General features: G+C 39.4%; 3 protein-coding genes across 3 annotated transcripts; 1 reads left to right on the top strand and 2 right to left on the bottom strand.

Annotated features, from left to right (window-relative positions):
- Positions 1-1,293: 1,293 nt before the first annotated feature.
- LOC103712388 (LRR receptor-like serine/threonine-protein kinase RPK2) lies at positions 1,294-7,164 on the top strand. The gene is made up of 4 exons (XM_008798901.4): positions 1,294-4,868; positions 5,769-5,845; positions 5,976-6,274; positions 6,784-7,164. The coding sequence occupies exon 1, from the start codon at positions 1,573-1,575 to the stop codon at positions 4,726-4,728; it is 3,156 nt and encodes a 1,051-aa protein (XP_008797123.2). The 5' UTR covers positions 1,294-1,572; the 3' UTR covers positions 4,729-4,868; positions 5,769-5,845; positions 5,976-6,274; positions 6,784-7,164.
- Positions 7,036-8,280, bottom strand: LOC103712387 (uncharacterized protein At4g14100-like). The gene is made up of 2 exons (XM_008798900.3): positions 7,693-8,280; positions 7,036-7,548 (listed from the first exon to the last, which is right to left on the bottom strand). Exons 1-2 carry the CDS (start codon positions 8,252-8,254, stop codon positions 7,367-7,369), a joined length of 744 nt encoding a protein of 247 aa, XP_008797122.2. The 5' UTR covers positions 8,255-8,280; the 3' UTR covers positions 7,036-7,366.
- LOC103712386 lies at positions 7,135-18,109 on the bottom strand. Its single transcript, XM_008798899.4, has 17 exons — positions 17,751-18,109; positions 16,382-16,476; positions 15,808-15,921; positions 14,035-14,139; positions 13,878-13,949; positions 12,349-12,461; positions 12,116-12,250; positions 11,950-12,018; positions 11,562-11,649; positions 11,385-11,456; positions 11,198-11,298; positions 10,683-10,800; positions 10,508-10,567; positions 10,310-10,420; positions 9,111-9,227; positions 7,693-9,019; positions 7,135-7,548 (listed from the first exon to the last, which is right to left on the bottom strand). Exons 1-15 carry the CDS (start codon positions 17,860-17,862, stop codon positions 9,120-9,122), a joined length of 1,473 nt encoding a protein of 490 aa, XP_008797121.2. The 5' UTR covers positions 17,863-18,109; the 3' UTR covers positions 7,135-7,548; positions 7,693-9,019; positions 9,111-9,119.
- Positions 18,110-20,094: the final 1,985 nt, after the last annotated feature.

The following is a 20,094-nucleotide window of genomic DNA, read 5'->3' as shown; positions in this document are numbered from 1 at the left end:
GAACCCATGGGGCCTGCAGCCACTTGCACAATGGCTAACCCTAGGGCTCACCCACAGCTTTGCTGGGTGGATTAAAAATTAATTATGTATACTGACAAATATGTGCTCATGAAAGCTAAAGTTTTTCTAGCAAAAAAAAAAAAAACAAATATCTATCACTCCATTGGATGAAAATATAAATTTCATTATTTTTTCTTAATTCTATCTATAAAATATCCTAATAACCCAAACAGCCATTAATTGATCATGATCAAAGTTATAGGTTTATAACTCAGCCTGTGGTCGGCCTCTATAGATCCGTGCTGCAATATTTTCTAATTCATATAAGCTATGAGCATCGAATCAACGTAGACATGTTCAATTCAACATTTGTGGCTTGTTTCAGATGAATGATGTTTGGATGGTTTATTTGAACTGCAATTATAAAAAATTGTTATCTAACAATAATAATGGTGATAAGAAAAAGAAAATAAGTGCTAATATAGATGAAATGAGATCTTCTGGCCTATCGTGTAGCAACTTCTTGCTACTATACATCCACTGTTGAAAGACATATTGCATTGGAAGAGGATTATGGCTGTGTTTAAGACAACCCATATTTTCCATGAGGGGAACTAAGCGGCCGATTGGGTTGTTTAATACAAACTTATCTTCCAACTAGCCAGATATTTTCTTTGGTCTTGCAATCTATGTTACAATCGTGTCCCCAAATCTAGATATGATCTTCACCTTTCACAACCAACTAAAGGTGCTTCCAATTGTGCAAAATTGCCAACCACAATCTTTCAAAGTCTCACCTACCAAATCTCCAATCATTTTTTTATAATTGACACTTTTCCTCCTTGTCCTCCCTACCAAAATAGACCAAGAGGACACCCAACTAATCCATCTTCTCCATAAGATTAAGATTTTCCCATCCTTTCAACTTCAATTCAATCCTTGTTAGGCCTCCTCTCTTCCCTTTAAGTCTCACTGTGCCTAACTCTTAGCTAACTTAGCTTAGCTTGTATTCACATCACTCTTATACCCAATGCTTTGCATATACTCTTTATACCTTAAATCACCTTTTAATAGCATACTTATATCTTTATACCATATTTAAATCACTTGAAGCCGGCCGTGGCCAGTTAATCTGGTCCGTCCGATCATCCCCCGTGTGGGCCCACCGGTCGCACGTGATCCGTGGGGCAATCCAACGCCCGCGGCGAATCTTTCTTTCCCTTGAATCAGTTAAGAGTAAGAAAAAAAAAATATTATTTATTTATTTTGAAAAATTTATAAGCTCTTGCTTCCTCTCTCTCTCTCTCTCTCTCTCTCTCGCTCGAGCCTCCGTTTCTTTGAAACCTCCACCACAGCTCACGGCAGCGCCCTCGCCGGAACCCTAACCCTGTACGGAGAGAAAAAAGACTATTCCTTGCCGAGACCATGCCGGCGATGGCCGTTTCGACGACGACCCCCTGACTTTCTCCGGCCAAACCTCTCCTACACGGTCGCCGCCTCCTCCGACGCCACGGGCGCCTCGTATCTCCTGCGGTCGGAAACTCGCTCGCCATAGATTTCTATCTGGCGACAATGGCGGTGACTGTGCTCCTCCTCCTCGTACTCGCTCTCTCGGCGTTCTCTCCCTCGGCGTCGTCGGATCCCGTGGCTGCGGGCGAGATTGCTGCCCTGCTCGCCTTCAAGCGCTCGATCTCTGCCGACCCTTCTGCACTCATCTCTGGCTGGGACCCGGCCGTCCAGCGACATTGCGAGTGGCGCGGCGTCACCTGCGACGCAGCCTCCGGCCGGGTGACGGGCCTCAACGTCACTGGGTCGAAGTCTTCGCCGCTTGCCGGAGCTCTAGCGGTCGCTGTTGGGAACCTGACGGAGCTTCGCGTCCTCTCCCTCCGCCACAACGCCTTCTCCGGCGAGATTCCGGTGGCGGCGGTCGGGGCCCTCCGGCATCTGGAAGTGCTCGACCTCCGGTACAACAACTTCTCCGGCAAGATTCCTGACGAGATAAGCTATCTTCCCTTCCTCCGTGTTCTTGATCTCGCTTATAACTCGCTCTCTGGTCCGATACCGGAGAAGTTGATTGGATTCTCACGGCTTGAATCCGTGGACTTGTCCTTCAATCAGCTCACTGGAGAGATAAAGATTTCTCCTCTCAGTTCATGTCGATTTCTTACTCATTTGAAACTCTCTAGTAATTTCTTGGTTGATAAGATCCCGCCGGAGATTGGAAATTGCTCCAATCTCCAAACTCTATTACTGGATCGAAATATATTAGAAGATCAGATACCGGCCGACATCGGCCAGATAACCAACCTTCGAATTCTCGATGTTTCGAGGAACAGCCTCACTCAAAGTATACCGAGAGAGCTCGGGAATTGCCGCAAGCTTTCTGTTTTTGTGCTTACCGATTTGATCGACTTCACCTCTTCTGATAGTTCTTCAGTGGGTTCGAGTGATATCGAGGAATTTAATGCCTTTTCTGGGGCAATTCCACCTGAGATACTCTCAATTCCGAGCCTTGAGATTCTTTGGGCACCAAGAGCAAATCTTCATGGTCACCTGCCAGATTACAGGAATGGTTCATGCAGTCTGAAGTTTCTCAATCTTGGGCAGAACTACATTGCTGGTCTGATACCTGAATGGCTTGGAATGTGCAAAAACCTTTCTTTTTTGGATTTGAGCTCGAATTATTTGCAGGGTCTGGTGCCTGTCTCGCTACAAGTTCAGTGCATGGTTTACTTCAATGTTAGTCAGAACTTGTTGTCTGGTTCTCTTCCAGGATTATCTGAGTCTCATTGTACGGATGGTTTGATATTCGGTAGTCAGAATGATAGTTTGTTGGAGGGTGAAAATCTTGGGACAGCGTACTCTGCAAATATTCTCCAGAATGCTGGAAATGCATTAGAATCAGTTTTGAATAATGAATTTGTTATTCTTCACGACTTCAGTTGGAATGGCTTCACTGGGTCCTTGCCTTCTTTCTCATTACCAGTTGACAAAAAGTTTTCTTATGGTCTCTTTCTGAACAATAATAAGTTTAATGGATCACTTTCAAGCAAGCTCTTTGGATCATGTGAGGTTGGAAGTGGCTTTGCAGTTAATCTAAGTGTTAATCAGATATCAGGTAGCACCGAGATGCTTTCAAGTTGTTTGCTTCTGAAGAGTTTTGAAGCGGCTAATAATCAGTTCAGTGGGCCGATCACTTCCGATATTGGAAATTTACATTTGCTCAAACATCTTGATTTGAGAAGAAACCACTTGAATGGCTCTATTCCAGGTCAGCTGGGGGAGCTGAAGTATATGGAACAGGTTCTGCTTGCTGGCAACAATTTATCTGGGGTGATACCTGTTCAGCTTGGTGGATTATCATCTGTTTCAGTTCTGGATTTGTCCGGTAATTCTTTATCAGGCAGTATTCCATCAAGTTTGGCACATGATGCTAAACTTGAGCTATTGTTGCTTGATCACAATCAACTCACGGGAAGTATCCCTCCTCCTTTCTCCACGCTTGCTCGACTTACTGTGTTTGATGTTTCTTTCAACAATCTCTCTGGGTCTATTCCTCATTTTGAACATTTAGGTGATTGTAAATTTTTCGTGGGCAATTACTTTCTGCAGCCATGCCCGGATTCGAATTCCCCCTCACCATTTGGACGTTCATTTGAAACTAATGATTCAAACTGGGGTGGCGGAAAGAGTGGATTGAAGCCTTTCACTGTGGCAGCAGTTGCTTCAGCCTCTATCATAGTTTTAGTTCTTGTAGTGCTGGTTCTTGTTCTGGTTTGCAGAAAAAGGAAATTTGTTAGGGTCAAAAGCCTAAGGAGGAAGGTGGTTGTGACCTTTGCAGATGCTCCTGCCGAGCTGACTTATGATTATGTTGTCAGAGCTACAGGTAACTTCAGCATCCAGAATTTGATTGGGACTGGTGGGTTTGGAGCGACCTACAAGGCAGAGCTAGTTCCAGGTTTCTTAGTAGCAGTCAAGAGGCTCTCCATAGGCAGATTCCAGGGTCTTCGACAGTTTGATGCTGAAATCAGAACACTTGGGAGGATCCGACATAAGAACCTTGTAACACTTATTGGGTACCACATGGGAGAAGCTGAAACTTTCCTAATCTACAACTATCTCTCTGGTGGAAACCTTGAGACCTTCATCCGCAATATGTCAAGCAGAAATGTGCATTGGCATGAGATTCATAAGATAGCTCAGGATGTTGCACAAGCACTAACTTATCTCCACTACTCTTGTGTCCCTCGAATAGTTCACAGGGACATCAAACCGAGCAACATCTTGCTTGACGAGAAGCTAAATGCTTATCTATCGGATTTTGGTTTAGCAAGGCTTTTGGAAGTTTCAGAGACACATGCTACTACTGATGTTGCTGGGACCTTTGGGTATGTTGCACCAGAGTATGCAACCACTTGCAGAGTCTCTGACAAGGCTGATGTTTATAGTTATGGCGTTGTGCTTCTGGAGCTAATGTCGGGGAAGAGGTCTTTGGATCCATCATTTGCAGAGTATGGGAATGGTTTCACCATCGTTGCTTGGGGAAGATTATTGATCCAGGAAGAGCGTGCGGATGAGCTTTTCTCTCCAACACTGTGGGAGTCGGGGCCAAAGGATAAATTAGTTGAAATGCTAAGACTTGCATTAGCCTGCACTGTGGATTCTATTTCTGTTCGGCCATCAATGAAGCAGGTTGTAATGACATTGAAAGAATTGAAGAGAGAGTAATTTTCATGCATGATGAGCTTCCTAGGACAACATCTAGATGGCTACCAAGCTTCTATCAGAGGCTGAGCACGGTAATCTTCAAGGAAACCATCTAAAAGAGCCATCCAACCTAAACTTCACCAAAAATCTCCAGTGTTGAGGTGAGGCAATCGATATTTTCTTAAAAATGAGTTTTAATTTTTTAAACACATTTTATTTAAGTTATTCTTTTCTGAAACTAAGATATCAGGATCAAAAGTAAAGATCTCAGGTCTGATAACACATTTTCTTTCAAGCTGATGAAGAAAGTTTATGACTCAACAATATAGAAAAATATTATGGAAACAAATTCCCCCTCGATGAAGTAGGACCTTAGACTCTCATAGACGTAGATGACAATTTTCAACATTTCAGCTAGTTCTGTCAGGAAGTTTAATAATTTTTTTTATTTGAGAAAAAGTTCGAGAACGTTTTAGAAGATTCCATTTTCAAAGTTTGAGAAGATTGAAGAACCAAAACCTGTCTTCTTCTAGATAAATGAACTTCCAGATATAATTATAATCATTTGATTCCATTTCTGCATGGTAATATTCCTTATACTAACTCATGGAATCTGTTACCATCGCAAAAATGAGTTGATCTTCTGAAACCAAACTTTATTCCATATTTCAGCTAGATGATTCGATTTTATAGTGCTTTGGATTATTTCTTGAATGAATTGTAGCTCTTATCTTTATCCTCCTACTTGAATTAGCCATAACATTAGCAACCATACGTGACTATCTAGCCATCTAGCATAGGTGTACATACTTAAGTTTGTCCACATTTTTTTTTTTCTAACCACATAATATTTAGGGTAATCCCATAATTCTTCTGTTAAATTTTTGAGAAGTCTATTTTCATGCCATAGCTGCTTTATCTGCATGATTATGCAAATTTGTGATTTATGTATGTGTTTTATCATAGATTTCTACAGCAGCACCAGTCTCATGTAGTCCAAACTTATTTATGGATGGGATTTTGTATTACCATGGGCCTGATGACTATGGTGTTTTCTTTAGGGAACTTGGAGAGTTCAGGAAAATTTGTATGTGATTCGCATTGATGCTTCATGCTTTTTGTCGTCTCTCCATCCAGGGTAATCATTATTAACTTGCTTTTCCGATCCATGCATCTATTTTTGGTTCTGGACGTCACATCTAGTCTTGCAGTCTATTCCTATACATTCATATGAAGTATGAACTATGTTTCTTGCTTGTGTTGTGCAGAAGTTGTCATCTGGTTTATTTGATCACGACTAAAGAAATCCTTGCAGCGGCCAGTCTGAGGAGATTAGCATAGACACATGCACATATGCTCTTGCTTGTGCCGTGCAGAAGCCATCAGCTGGTTCATTTGACCATGACTCAAGAGACAAGCTCTCCCTGGCAGTGACCATTTCATGGTTGCCTAATCCATCACCAGGTTCTGCAATGCATCTGATGGTTCCTCCAGGTTTCTCGATTGCAGCCAGCAATTTTCCATGCTGCTGTTTGAGGATTTCGCTCGTTGTAAAGGACCGTACGAGGTAAACATATATTTCTTTTTGAGTTACAACAGAGTGCAGTGGACCGGTGATCCATTTGATCTTTGAAGCATGAATGAGATATGTCTTAATTGTAGAGTTTTTTCCCCCCCGCTTTTCTTGTAAAGCAAAATTGGTTTTACTGGTTGTACACCTAGATTAACCAAAACAAGTGACCCTTCTTTTATTCAAATATTTTAACTGTGAATCGCATGGGTGCCATCTCAAAAGATATCATAGACATTAGCTTCTTCAGTTTCTTTTCTCTATTTCCATTTCATTTTTTAAAAAAAATACTTAGGACATATTTCATTGCTTGCTCTTGAAGTTGCAGAAAATATATACATATGCATATATACATACATACATATGTATGCGTGCACGTAGAAAAAAAAAGAAATTTTTTTTGCAGTCCTGCCTGAATATGTCCGGACCTCTATCAAACAACTTATAGTGATTACTCCTGTCCTGATTTATCATTTCCATTGTTCATTTCTTGTCCATTGTTTCAGGTACGATATTCATAGATATTAGTTCAAAGGTAAAACAATGACACATGGCACTAATGACAACGTGGCAAGATGGTGATGTGGCAATAATAAACATAGCGTGGCATTGTTATTATCCAAATGACCCCAAGCAGTTCAAAGCAAAAAGGAAGTTAATAGCAGTTCTGGTCAGTTTATATCAGTCCATACGGTTCTATCAACCAGATAAAGAGAAAGAAGGGAAACTTCTGCTAGGCCTCTTTCAACACTCGGACATTTCAATAAGGTTACTTCATGCTTGAAATCGATCAAAAGTTATTTCTCCAGCAGTGAGATCGATCTCTCCTAAGTGTATCTTATCTCAATTCTCTTTGAAATATATGAACATTATCTTTTCCTCATGCATTCCTGAATTTCTACTGTTTAGCCTGATTATCCACATCATCATCATCATCTAATAATCATGCAAAAATATTCTCTAAGATACATATAATCTCTCATGTCCTCTTTACTCCCTAGTCTTAAACTTCTTGAGTTAGGTTGATATAAGCTTAAGTAGAAACCTGGCCAAGAACGAGAGGGCACGATGACATGGCACCCGACGGTCTCAAACAAGTTTCCTAAGGCTGTGAGGTAGGAGGTCATTCGCGGTCGCTCCTTCTGAGCCGTCCGTCTTCCGTGATGGGTCCTCCCCATCTCTATCGTCGGTGAAGCAGTACGAGGGCGCCTGCCACTGCGGCTCTTCCAGCGTCACACCCACCTCGAACGTCATCACATGAGTGGATATCCCTGTACCGCATATTCATCATGCATCAGAATTACCCTACGGTCTGTAAAGGTCCCTCATTCTTCAATAAAACTGAAGTTTTATTTAAAATTATTCCTTAAATTAGGAAATAAAAATATTAAGAGGAAATTCAGATGATGACCGACCGTCGTAGAAGTCCCATCGGACGGGGCGGCGGGTGGAGGCATCCTCGTAGTACCAGATGAAGTCGACCTTCTCCCAGAGGTGGCACAGGAATCCGTCGGTGTACCGCAGGCCGAGGTAGGTGGAACCGAGCATGAAGTCCCGCCGGGGGATCCCGACCGGGAATAGCGTGGTCCGGCAGTACCTGGTGGGCCCCAGCGTGTAGTAGAAGGACGTGCCGTTGTCCCACTCCACGTCGTGCAGCAGAACCCCCAGCTGCTTCTGCATCAGGTTCACGTTCCTTCCCGCCGGCCAGTCGTACCACAAGTCCGACATCTGCAGCCGTCCGTCGCTCAGGTTCATGTACAGCAGCGCGTGGAACCTCTCCGGCCACGCCGCTGGGGTCGGCGGATCTTCGCCGTACGATCCCACCACGGCGGCCGGCGTCGCGAGGAGGAACACCCACCACGATACGACGGTGATCCGCATGGAGATTAGTGCCATCTTCTTCGATTCTCTCTCTCTCTCTCTCTCTCTCTCTCTCTCTCGCTCTCTCTGGGTGGCAACGAGCCTATTGGATTGCATTGGCCAGGATAAGGAGGTTAGCTTGTAGTATGACGTGGAGCGTTTTTGCAACGCACCACGCCTCTGTGGTCGTCAGATAGCTGGGCTCTAGAAAACTACAAAAGTATGGGCCAAGTTATTAGCCTCTCTATTTGGGAAGGTGGGGTCCATCAGGTACCAGGTGATTTAGCTCTCAATCCATTGTTTCATAAGGTTTTCGAGAAAGTCTAATGTCAGAAAAGTATCCATGAGTAAGTAAGGTTTGCTGTTTTGATAGCGGATCCCGTACTAATGCCACACTAGCACTAGGACAGACCGTATTGAATATCGATACATCTTCTGTACTGGATACTGGTTTAGCCGGCAAACCCTATCTGTTGAAGGTTAAAACTAGAAGGGTTTCGAATGCGGTGGTGTTATGGTGGCAATAACTTTGCTTGATCTCTCTTCTACTTTTAAAGAATAGCTCTGCTTGGTAATATGGATTGGCTCTCATATGTTCATCACCATCATGCTTATGGAAATTCTGCTGTACATTAGCAGTTGTTATTCAATATAGTAGCCACAAGTATACATCATTTTCATACTGATCGGAGGAGAAAAAAAATTCTCATAAAAGCAAGCATTGTGATAAAAGAGAAAAAAGGTTATTTCTGTATACAAACTGAAGGTATGAAGACAATAACATAATTACATAAAAAACTAATAAAAGAATGAGGTGAAGGTTCGTGGTCGGTTTATATTACATGAGTGGATTGATGAGGTTGAAGGATTCCAAGCAGTCAGCTGAAAATGGAAATTCCACATCTTTCTCAATGCATCATGTTAAAGATTTACTTAAAATGGTGAGGAAAGAGGTGTTAGGAATGTACTTTACCTTGGAAAATTACTTGGCAGGTCCTTGTTGGGCTCTTATCACTATTTCTTCAGTTGTGGTGCCAATGATTTCATTTGCATGCTTCAAATTAACACAGGAGATACTTCCAATGGTGTCCTGGACATACAAGTTTGCATCTCTTTGTCATCGTCCAGAGATAAAAAGTCTAGTAAATCAACAAGATAATAGCCAACGATGCAGACTTATTTTCGAAATTTCAACAAGAAATCACTAGAAAAATGCTCCTATTCTTCCAACTCATTGCTACTTGAGAAGCTGTGAATAAATGCTGCATTGGAGAAACTGATATGATCAGGATCTGTTTGGTTGAGAGAAGATGTTCTGCTACATCCTTAACAGTTGATTTTCATCCAAAGATAAAGAGGTTAGAAATCCAAACTTATCGAGGAGTTAGAAGTGGCTGTTCTGTTTGTGCGACCAAGTTTGATCATATTTGGCCAACCATGACTTACTCTGCATGCAACTATCAACCAAACACTTCAATAATTTCCTTTAAATTCATCAAACACTCAGAAGTAACTTCATTGGATGTTAATGCTTGCTCTAATTGGATATAGATCTAATGCTATTCTTGCAAGGTAGGTCAAGTTATTAAGGTCTCCTTTCTCGATAAAGTTATGAAGACTTTCAATGCGAATCATATCAGCAACTTGTTATTTTTGTGTCCTTTATTACAGCCATCGGATTGGGTTTTAATCTAACGATTGTGGTTTGTTTAAGGTTTTATTCTATTTGCACTAAAACAGATTGTATGCCATCATCCTGCTTCTTCATGGGTTGAGAGAGGGAGTTAAGAGGGGTGTATAAGGATTATAGGGCTTGGGTTTTGGGATGAAGTCTAAGCAAGAATTTTCCTTGTATTTTTCTCAATTTTTATTATAGTGAAGAAGGTGCATGCTCCATGGACATAGGCATGCATTTGCCGAACCTCATAAAATTCTGTGTTCTTTTATGGTTGCTTTGATTTATTTTTTCTTGTTATTTTGCTGAAAATATTTGCTGCAAAACTCAACACAGCTTCACTAACATGTTGAGAAAATGTAACTGATCAATGAATCTACACAAATATGATAAATTTCTCAACAAATAATAAGATGATGCCACAATGGTAGAGATTTTTTTTCTTTTTTTTTTAAAAAAAATAGTAATTAGGAATGGCAAAACATGTGAACACTCACTCTAGCAACAATTCCAAGCTTCTCTAATTTCTGCACAGCATCCTCGACATCAAAATTGCATTCCACGCCAAACTTGTCTTTGATTAGTTGTTCGCACCGCTGGTCGAGTTCCTATGAATATGTACTAGAGAAAAGTTAGTGAGAAGATCTAGGCATGATGAATTATTGACTGGAAAACAGATAATCAAAATTCTGTACCTGTATCGTTGCCTTCCCCTGCTCCATCAAAATAAAATAAGAAATTATCACCTCTTTAACCTGCGTATTCAGAATTACAAAGACCTCATTAGAAAGTCGAAGGATGTCAAAATGACCAATACAAGTCATCAATAGATTACACAACAAGACAAAACAATCTTTTGACGATGCTCACTTCCTGTTGAATCACATCATCACACAAGTGCAGTAGTGTGCCTCTCCCACTATCCAGTTGCTTGTCATACACTGCTTGCATGATTAGATTTTGGTAAGCTCTTATGTTCTGCTGAAACCTGCAAAATAATGGTAAGGCTTTACCAAAAACAATATTGATCTTAACTAAAGGATTAAGCAATCTTTTTCTCTTCTTCTTTCAATGAAGTAGCGACATGATTAGATGTTTAAGAGCAATTACACAAAATGTTATTATCGCATGCGTCGCCTAAGTACTAAATCCAGGAAAAGATGTAGAACCAATGAAAGTAGAATATGTGAGTTTCATTGGTGAGAGGCTCCTATTGGACGTATTAATTCTTGAACCCGTAACCAAAAGAAGCAGGAAGTGAGGTCTGAACAACATCAAATGGAAGCAGGCTTACATGCATACATATGCAAGCAACTTCAGAGCTCCAGTATGCAGGCTTACATGCGTACAGACATACAAAATTCTCATTTACAAAATGAACTTACGTGAAGTAGACTTTAGAACAATATCCAATGAGAGCAGAGAGGATGGCTATAACAACCCAGATATCAGCTTTAGGCATTTGAAGAGAGCTAACAAGAGTAGCCTGAGTAGAAGAAAAGAATCAAGTATAAGCTGCAGAGAGACAAAAATAACCAAAATCACTTGATTTTATGTCATTTTGAAACTTACAAGACCAAGTGCTGCAGAAACAAGGAATTTCACCCAGTCCATTGGCGTTAAACCCGGGTTTATCTTTTCAGGCTATAAAATCATTCATCCAAATTAAGCAATAAGTAAGAAAAGTTGTGGGAAAAGATTCTAAAGTGCTTCTGTGCTTTTAACAAAACTTTTAGAAGAATATCTCACCAGAACTATCTCCATATCTGCCAATGGAATATTCTTAAAATGTTTCAAAAAGATTCCTCGATCTACTTGGGATTTGGTGCTAGACTGCCTGAAAAATTACAATTAGCAACACCCACATGCGACAGGTCGTTAAGAGAAATACAGGGTACAGAGTAGAAACTAATGGATTTTCTAAACAAAATGATTCCATAAAGTTAAAGTTTCTGTTTCCTCCAATGACAACTTTAGTCAGTGTCATTTTCAGAATCCTTTCTCATCAAACAATTTTTAAGAACCAAATAATGCAGATCTCATTAAGTGGACTTCCTTATAGACACATCTTCCTCTATGACTGATAAGCAGTATCTATCAGACTATCGCCCATTTCTCTCCTTTAACAAAACTATACCTGTAGACAACGATCATCCTATCAAATGTTGGTTCTTGGATTGTAAGCTGGCCAAATAGATTTCGCATGCTGTAACATGTAAAATGTGAACACATCAGAACATGAGAACATTTTTGTTGCAACACCTCTGGATCTATAAAGAACTAAATTAAGAATTAGTTAGAACCTTAGCTCCATGTTGTCAATCCGAACACGTTCTACAACTAAGCCTTGCTCTTCTGTGTCAGCACTTGCTTCATGAGTTTCCTTAGCATCTTTCTTGGACTTCACAATTCGCTTTTTGGAGAAGAGTCGCCGAAGCCTGGAATTGTCATTAAAGTGGATTATGTAAATATTAAACTTTTTATTGAAAAAAATGAGCGTAAATATAAATGGAAGCATTTCTCACACATGGCTTACCCAAAAACTCTAAGAAACCCTCTCCAAATACGTGCTAGAATCATATTGAGTTTCTCCATAACGAAGTAATCGGTTGTATGGTCAATTCCAATGCCCCGACGAAAAATGATGTACTTCCATACAGAAAATATTGTAGAAGTATTTAACACAATATAAATTAGCATTTCCAAATAAGTTAGAAAAGCTTACCAAAATATTCACAGGCAATAGAATCAAATTGTTATTTTTCTTGCTAAATATTAAACCATATTACTGGTTTTGCTACATAAGATAATAAGGACAATGTAAATATGTCTGCAACTTTATATTACTTAGTATGCTCCAATAGCTATGCATAGCTGTACTCTTTATCTGTCAGGGCGACAAAACAACATTTACAAAGAATATGAAAGTTAAAGCAACCCAACCTTCTTGATATTGGATTGCATTGGAAGCGTTAAGAGTCCCAGAAAACCAAGGGCAAACATTACAAAGTAGATTAACCTGTCACAAAGAATAAGCTACACTGTATGCCAAATTTTTGCCAATATACCTCCAAGGATCTAACTGCAATTCCCTAGCCATTTGCATATGTTTAATTAGACTCTAGCATGACTGGAATGTTAACACCGGAAGCAAATAGATTCTGTATTTACTGTTTTCTCATCATTTGACATCATTTCTTGGTTCAGGAGTCTTAAATGGATCAGGTTTCTCTGCTCATTTTTGATAACAGATCCATGTCCAATTTCTTCATTTAGTTTTTTAACGCATAGCACATGTTATTTTTGATCTATTTTCCTCCTCTGACATCTATTATTCATCAGATAAATGAATGTAGAGTACCTAACTGCAAGACCCATCATATCAGGAACCAAAGACTAGCTTGAAACTGGAAAAAGGATATTTTTATACTGGATTGGGTTTGGCCCAATCCAGTATAAAAAACCAGTACGGCTGTGCATGGGATACAAATACCAAATAAAGAGGATTAAAAAGTCCAAATCTCAATCTAAAAGGATCCTGGCTTGCTACATAACATTATTTAAATGGAGAGCCTTTTATGCTTTGAGGAGAAAATATTTCTTGATTAAGGCTAAAAGTCTAACTTACAGGTCAATAATAGATGCCAGGAAGAGAGGAAATTGTATGTTGTAGGAGTATTTATGATCAAATTTTGTAGATTAACTTGCTGGAAAGGCCCTAAAGATCCAACATATAATGTTGCCAAAGTAAAAAAGAGAATGGGTGTTCAGTTTGTATGATACAGGTGGAGAATGATTTACAGGATGGGCCATTCTAGAAAAAGCTTGCTGGAGTAACTACTCTGATTGCACCTGTAAGGACAAGTGGAAAAGAATTGGTCGAACAATAAAAATTCCGAAGACAGAGTCTGTTAAGCATGGGTGAGTGCTATCTTACTTGTGACAGAGGGATGAAACTAAAGAACTCAGTTTAAGATACACTTAATAGTGAAATATAAATCATAAAAGCACATAATACATCTGGTAACCAAAATATGATATTCTGTAATAATATTCAAACAGTACCTTATCAGAAAATTCAGGAAGGTTTTCATGAGGATTGTCTTTAAAATACCCCGGGAAAAGCTGTTTATCCAGCTACAAGCCTCAAAAAATCAAAGAGTTAGTTTGCATTTAGTAGATCACGAGCATCAAGTAGAATGTACAAAATCATGTTTCCGACCTTAGATTCATCCACTTTGACAGGAAGGTTTAAGAGATATTGCCCAGACTGTGCGATGTTGATCTCCTCATCAGTCACTAGTCTAAAGTTGCTCTTTTCCATTATCTGTTTCAAGAAAAATAATTTTTTTTTTAAAGAAAGGCAACCATTTGAGGATTAAAGTTATGATGATCATGGAATACGTAGATAAGAGAAAGCTAGACATGAAAATGTGACTTGTTTGACCTTTTTTTTTCTTTTTTTTAAGGTGGAGTAGCAAAGGGTGGGAGGACATATGTTTATCCCTATACATCTTAAAAGTCACACCAGTTCATTGTCACTATTTAATAACATCATGAATTATATTGAACGGAAAACACATAAACTTCTTTAGTTAGGACTTCGGATCATCGACGTTATAATACCAAATTAACAAACAAAAGAACATCCCAGTTCTTTGAGATTCTTTTGAATAGCACCACTGTACCAGGAATATATATGAGCATGAAGCAAAGAGATAGAACAAAGATAAGTTCCAGTTATAAGCAATGGTATAGTAGTAAAACTAAACTTCAAAATTTTCAGTCATTAATTGTGATACCCTGCAAATGGTTGTCTTAACTGTTCTTTAAAGTTATGTCCTTATCTCATGGTGCAAGACATAGAGTCCAAGAAGGAGTTGGTGATTTGTATCTAATTAGATAGTCCGGATGGAAAGTATTTCACCAGAGCTCTCGCAATGTCCTAGTCTCCCACAGGGTAGCTGCAATACGCAAGCAGCCAGCAAATGCATAAAGCTTCAGTGAAACAAAAGGCACTTAGTTGAATTGTATTAAAAGACTATAGATTAGTTAAATTCATAATGAGAGTACCGATTGTGAGTAACAGAAAAATAGAAGATTAGTTAAAGAAAATATCTTGTATTTTTATTGAAGACCTAACATCGATTAACATGTTAACTAGTTAAGTGAATTTTTTCCTTACAGATGTTAGAACAGTATTTAAAAACACATTCAATGGTTTATCAAGGTTCGCTGTACCGGTCGGTACCGAGCGTACCGTACCCGTACCGATGGGTACCGGTATCGGTACACCAATGTCGGTACGGTCGGTACTGAGCGTACGGTACCGTACCGACACTCGATACGCCTATACTAATGCGGCACCGGTACGGGGTTCGGTACCGGTACGGCGAACCTTGGGTTTATGTAAATGTGCAAAATAAGTAACTTTACCAATGACTTATAACCAATATATCATAAAAAATGAGTAATGTAAGATTGGTAGAACTTTTAAATTGCAACGAAGGTGTAAGACACCCTCAAAAATATGTGGCATGTTATAATTATCCTGCCCACCTGCCTCATATCCTGATCTAACATCTAATACCCAACCTGCCCCAAAGAAAGATAGGCCAAATCTGACTCACCATCACAGAGGCCTCGGGCAGCTGCTTGGACAACCGAGGCCAATCCTGAGTATAAATTGTCCAATTTTACTACTATTTTATGATAAAGAATAAGAAGGTGAGGCAAAGCGGCTTATTGAACATCACAATAATCTTGCCTTGAAATTCATCTGAAGAATGCAAGGTCATGTTTATAGGTTCATTCCATCATCTAATATCAGATAGCTTGCCAAGCTCAAGCTATATTTAAGGATTTTCTCACTAAAATTAAGATTTTAATGCATTCTACTAGAAGATGTGTGTCTCTCTGTAACATGACCATTAAGAATATAAGATACAAAGATACAAGGATAAGATATAGAGATGGAATGCAAAAATTGACCAACCTGGAAAAAATACTTTAGAAAATTAAGTTCGAGAACATGTATCTCTTCCGAAGATAAATGCTGCTGCTCCAATTTCCGACCACCATAAATGGGATCAAACAGAGAGTACAGTTGCTGCAGAGAAATTATTCTCTTCAAGGTTGATATCCAACATAGATATAGTGAATACATCCAAACAAACTCATGGGTACATGCAAATTCATAAGAAGTGCTTAATCATAATACAGAAATGTATGTATATAAACACATAACGGCATGTGCAAAACTGCACGTCGATACTCTTTTGTGAAAATAAACTGTATGCATGGATACTTACATGTCTGTGCTTAGTCATTTATATATTTTCAGATACATGCATTTATTTGTGTATGTATGTATGCTAAGTGCCAACCATGATACACACATTATGCTCTCAAATATACGTATGCATGTGTATGCAGACATTTTTATGTCCTCAAGGGAATAAATGTGTGCATCACATATATACACACACAGTCAATTACTTCTACAGTGGATTTGCATGCATGAATTCGGAAATGCATGCATATCAAAAAGGAAAAGGACATGACTATACCATCAGATCCTCAAATTGCAGAAGATACCAAGCACGAATTGTGTACTCAACTCTCTTGCAGAGCTTCAGAAATTCCATTCGGTCAGAAGCAAACACTGGAAGGAAAATCAAGGTGGAAATGTCAACTCAAAAGCTCGAGAAGTGGTAAGATTAAACACAGAAGCAAAATACACTCATTCAGATCCTGTGGATCTGGAAGGGGGCAAAAAGCATTTCAAACTTGAAGATTAAAATTCAATGATGCAGGGAACCAAGTCAACATCAACATGTACTTGATACAGAATATGAACAAAAAAGATGTAAAAAAATCTGAAACTTAATCATATTTGGCTATGAAATTCCATGCAAGTCATCCAACATATACAAAGAGACAGAAGAGGTATTTAGACTCAATATACCCAGAAACAATGGCTCGAGCTTGACGCAAGGTCAGACTGTGGACTAGGATACCAAGGTTGCTTGGTTTGAGGGCATTGTTGATCTTTTTTCTTTTTTTTTTTATTGTTCAACTCTCATAAAGAGCCTTTTAGGTGAAAACAAGTCCAGAAGTTAAAGAATAGTTTTCTTAAGTTCCATATTATATTAAACATTACGTTGAGCACCGTTACAAGTGTTCTCGATTGTTTTTAGTCTCCTTATATATGAGCATTAACTGGTTGACAATGATAGTTGTTGAGAAGAAAGACAATTTAGGATCCCTTTAAGAGTGTTTCCAATTCAAGGGGGTGGTTTTTCAAACTGATATTCCTCAAGATGCAAGGAAAAGAGCTCAGAAAACCATACTTCCCTGGAAATTTTAATTTTCCTTTTGTAGGTTCAGCAGAAAGTTAAAATCAGAAAACAACCAGATTTCCTGGGAAAAAATGACATATTATTGTCCACTCTCTAAAAGGTATCATAAAAATGTAAAACTGAGGTCTCCTTTTTAAATTCCATATTCTTTTCCCAGTATCCCAAACACTCTAAATTTAGTATTTTTTACCTTTTCCATGATAAGAAAGTAAGAAAATCCCACACCATGACGAGTGATGAATGAATCTCACAACAATTGCTACTCTCTCTCTCTCTCTCTCTCTCTCTCTCTCTCTCTCTCTCTCTCTTCTTTTTATGTACATGATTCCGTCCTTGCATTTCAAATCTCAAGACCAATATTGCATTCAAGAAAAACCTTTTAAGCATCCAAGAAACAATAAGCATAAAAATAAAACCAGAAAGCGAGAACCAATATCAATTTCAATATATATTGTTATGTTGAAAGCGAAAAACAACAACAACACAACAAGATTCAAATGACATGAGAGAGAGGCAGAAACAAATCTTCGAAAGAACAAATCTTCTAAAAACCAAGAAAGGGATGCATATACAATACCAATGAGGGAGGCGAGCTTCATAATGAGCCTGGGCTTGATGACAGGAATGACGGCCTCCCGCTCCAGCCGTATCACGTCCCTCCTCTTCCCATCCTTCTTCCCCTCCTCCATGTCCAACGCTTCTATCTTCCGTCTTTGGAAACACCAAGTGTATATATATAACGAGAAGAAGAAGAAGAAGAAGAGATCTCTGTCTCTTTATATATCTTTCAAGAGAAGAGATCGAAGAGAAGAAAGCGAGAATGGAGTTTAGGAATCGAAAACTTTTCGTGCAGAGCAATCGATTCGATTCAGAGAGAGAAGAGAAGGAAGGCAAGGCTTCTGTGAAGACGGAGGTTGGGATTCTTGGGAATGGATAATCGCGGCGTACGAGCCCCGTGACGTCTGTGGGTGGGGTCGTATACTCGTATGGTATTCTATTTATAGTAATAGTTGTAGTAATATTTAATATTTATAACAGTATCTCTATCTATATGTTAGATTTCGTATTTCCGTTGATATTGTCGTCGTGTCAGCTGATGCCGGTCGACAGTTATCGGACCGCTGACCAAGTTTAATCTTCTTGCCGCTGTCTATTTTTATTCTTTCGTGGGGAATTGATCCGTCTACTGCTTGAACAACGAGGGAGAACGTTTTGGACGCTGCACCTACTTGGTGCGTTCTTCTCTTCACCTTCACTTATCTAGTGGGAGCATTCCATATCCAAATTCCAAGCCCGTTAGCTTAGAGTTGAGTGAAGATGCAAATAGATAGTTCTCCGATGCTTATACAAAGTCCAAACATTCAAATAGTACCTTCTAACTGAGTTTTTTTAGATGAAATTCTAACTTATTATAAATGGTATCGGTGCAGGTTCGGCCGATAGCCCATATAGATTAAAAAATACTGTAACACGGAATTATAGAAATTGACCACAGGTTGATCATAATTCTTCTGATTATATTTGAATGGATTTAGATTCTTAATCTGGCAAGGACGTCAAAATTTAAATAACTATGCACTTGGCTAGGTTTTGGATATTTATATAGGGCTAAAAAATCAAATAATTTCTTTCGACTAGCTTTTTTTTTTTTTTTTTTTGGATGATTATATAGTGAAAAAAAATTATCAAAGAAATTTTAAACCATTTTAAATATTTATTTTTGTGGACAATAATCTAATTTTTCGAGACTTTCAACGTTTATTTTGGTGTATGGATAATGAGGCACAAGTACTGAAGTGCCACTGTGATGTCATTCGGGTGGAAGTTAAAAACTTAATATTTCAGGTGCTGGGGAAACTTATTTTTTACAGTTTCTTCGAATCAAACACTAGAATTGCCTGATTTCACTTTAACTCGACTTTGCTCTCTTGCCAACAACTAAATGAAATTGTGAGAGATTTGTTTGTCAGTGTTAGTGTTGGTAAAAGAAGCAGGTGGGTCGGATGTGTGTGGATCTGACCTGTTGCTGACTCTGACTAGATTTGACTCATAACAAAAAGTTTAGATAAATTTGGGTACCAGATTAGCCAGGACTTAAACATCCCATAAGGTCAGAAATGAGTTTTTACAAATTTGCACTCAACTTACTGGACCTGATTCCACTTAAAATGATGCTTTATTTTTCACAATTTTGGTGATAGTGTTGATAGTCTGATGGCAACATTTTTCCTTTAATACTCCTTTTCCATCAACTATAGAGCTGATCTGCATTCATGCTCTTTTGAATTAGTAGAGTATGTTCTTTTTTTAATCCAGTGATAAGATGCCTCGTTGTTTATTATTGATACTTTGTACACAATTTGTATTCTCCTAATCGGTCTGATACCAAGTTGTCAGGATCAAGCGCTACCATTACACCAAAACCCGCAGATGTTAGTGAAGGTGCAACTTTATTTTCTTAAACTAACGCTAGGCCCATAGTGCCACGAGTCGACTCCGACCAAGCCTCGCCCGACTTCGGACTCTGACAGGGCCTCGCCAGTGGGTTCAGGGATCTCCTAGTGGTATAACCCACCCTACTCCTCCAACGCATCCACGTTGGTAGGCGGCAGGACTGACTCGACTTTTCAGGCCTCCGCCAACGTTGACTCGGCCCCTCAGGCCTCCGCCAATAATCCCCCCCAACGTGATGCCTGGGTTTCGAACTTGAGACCTATGACTTTGATACCAATTATCAGGATCAAGCACAACCATTACACCAAAACCCGCAAGTATTAGTAAAGGCGTAACTTTATTTTCTTAAACTAGCGCAGGGGCCCATAATGCCATGAGTCGACTCCGACCAAGCCTCGCCCGACTCCGAACTCCGACAGGGCCTCACCAGTGGGTTCAGGGATCCCCTAGTGGTATAACCCATCCTA

This window comes from Phoenix dactylifera, chromosome 14 (assembly GCF_009389715.1).
Source record: "Phoenix dactylifera cultivar Barhee BC4 chromosome 14, palm_55x_up_171113_PBpolish2nd_filt_p, whole genome shotgun sequence".
Taxonomy (NCBI): domain Eukaryota; kingdom Viridiplantae; phylum Streptophyta; class Magnoliopsida; order Arecales; family Arecaceae; genus Phoenix; species Phoenix dactylifera.
Note: the sequence above shows the minus strand (reverse complement) of the source record. Positions and strands in the feature narration are given on the sequence as shown.

Coding starts and splice junctions, on each gene's coding strand:
- LOC103712388 (XM_008798901.4), top strand. CDS start 1,573: ATGGCGGTGACTGTGCTCCTCCTCCTCGTACTCGCTCTCTCGGCGTTC.
- LOC103712387 (XM_008798900.3), bottom strand. CDS start 8,254: ATGCAATCCAATAGGCTCGTTGCCACCCAGAGAGAGCGAGAGAGAGAG. Junction 7,549..7,692: donor CCGATGGGACTTCTACGACG/GTCGGTCATCAT, acceptor TATGCGGTACAG/GGATATCCACTCATGTGATG.
- LOC103712386 (XM_008798899.4), bottom strand. CDS start 17,862: ATGGAGGAGGGGAAGAAGGATGGGAAGAGGAGGGACGTGATACGGCTG. Junction 13,950..14,034: donor TCAAAGTGGATGAATCTAAG/GTCGGAAACATG, acceptor TGAGGCTTGTAG/CTGGATAAACAGCTTTTCCC. Junction 11,650..11,949: donor AGGATGATCGTTGTCTACAG/GTATAGTTTTGT, acceptor GTAATTTTTCAG/GCAGTCTAGCACCAAATCCC.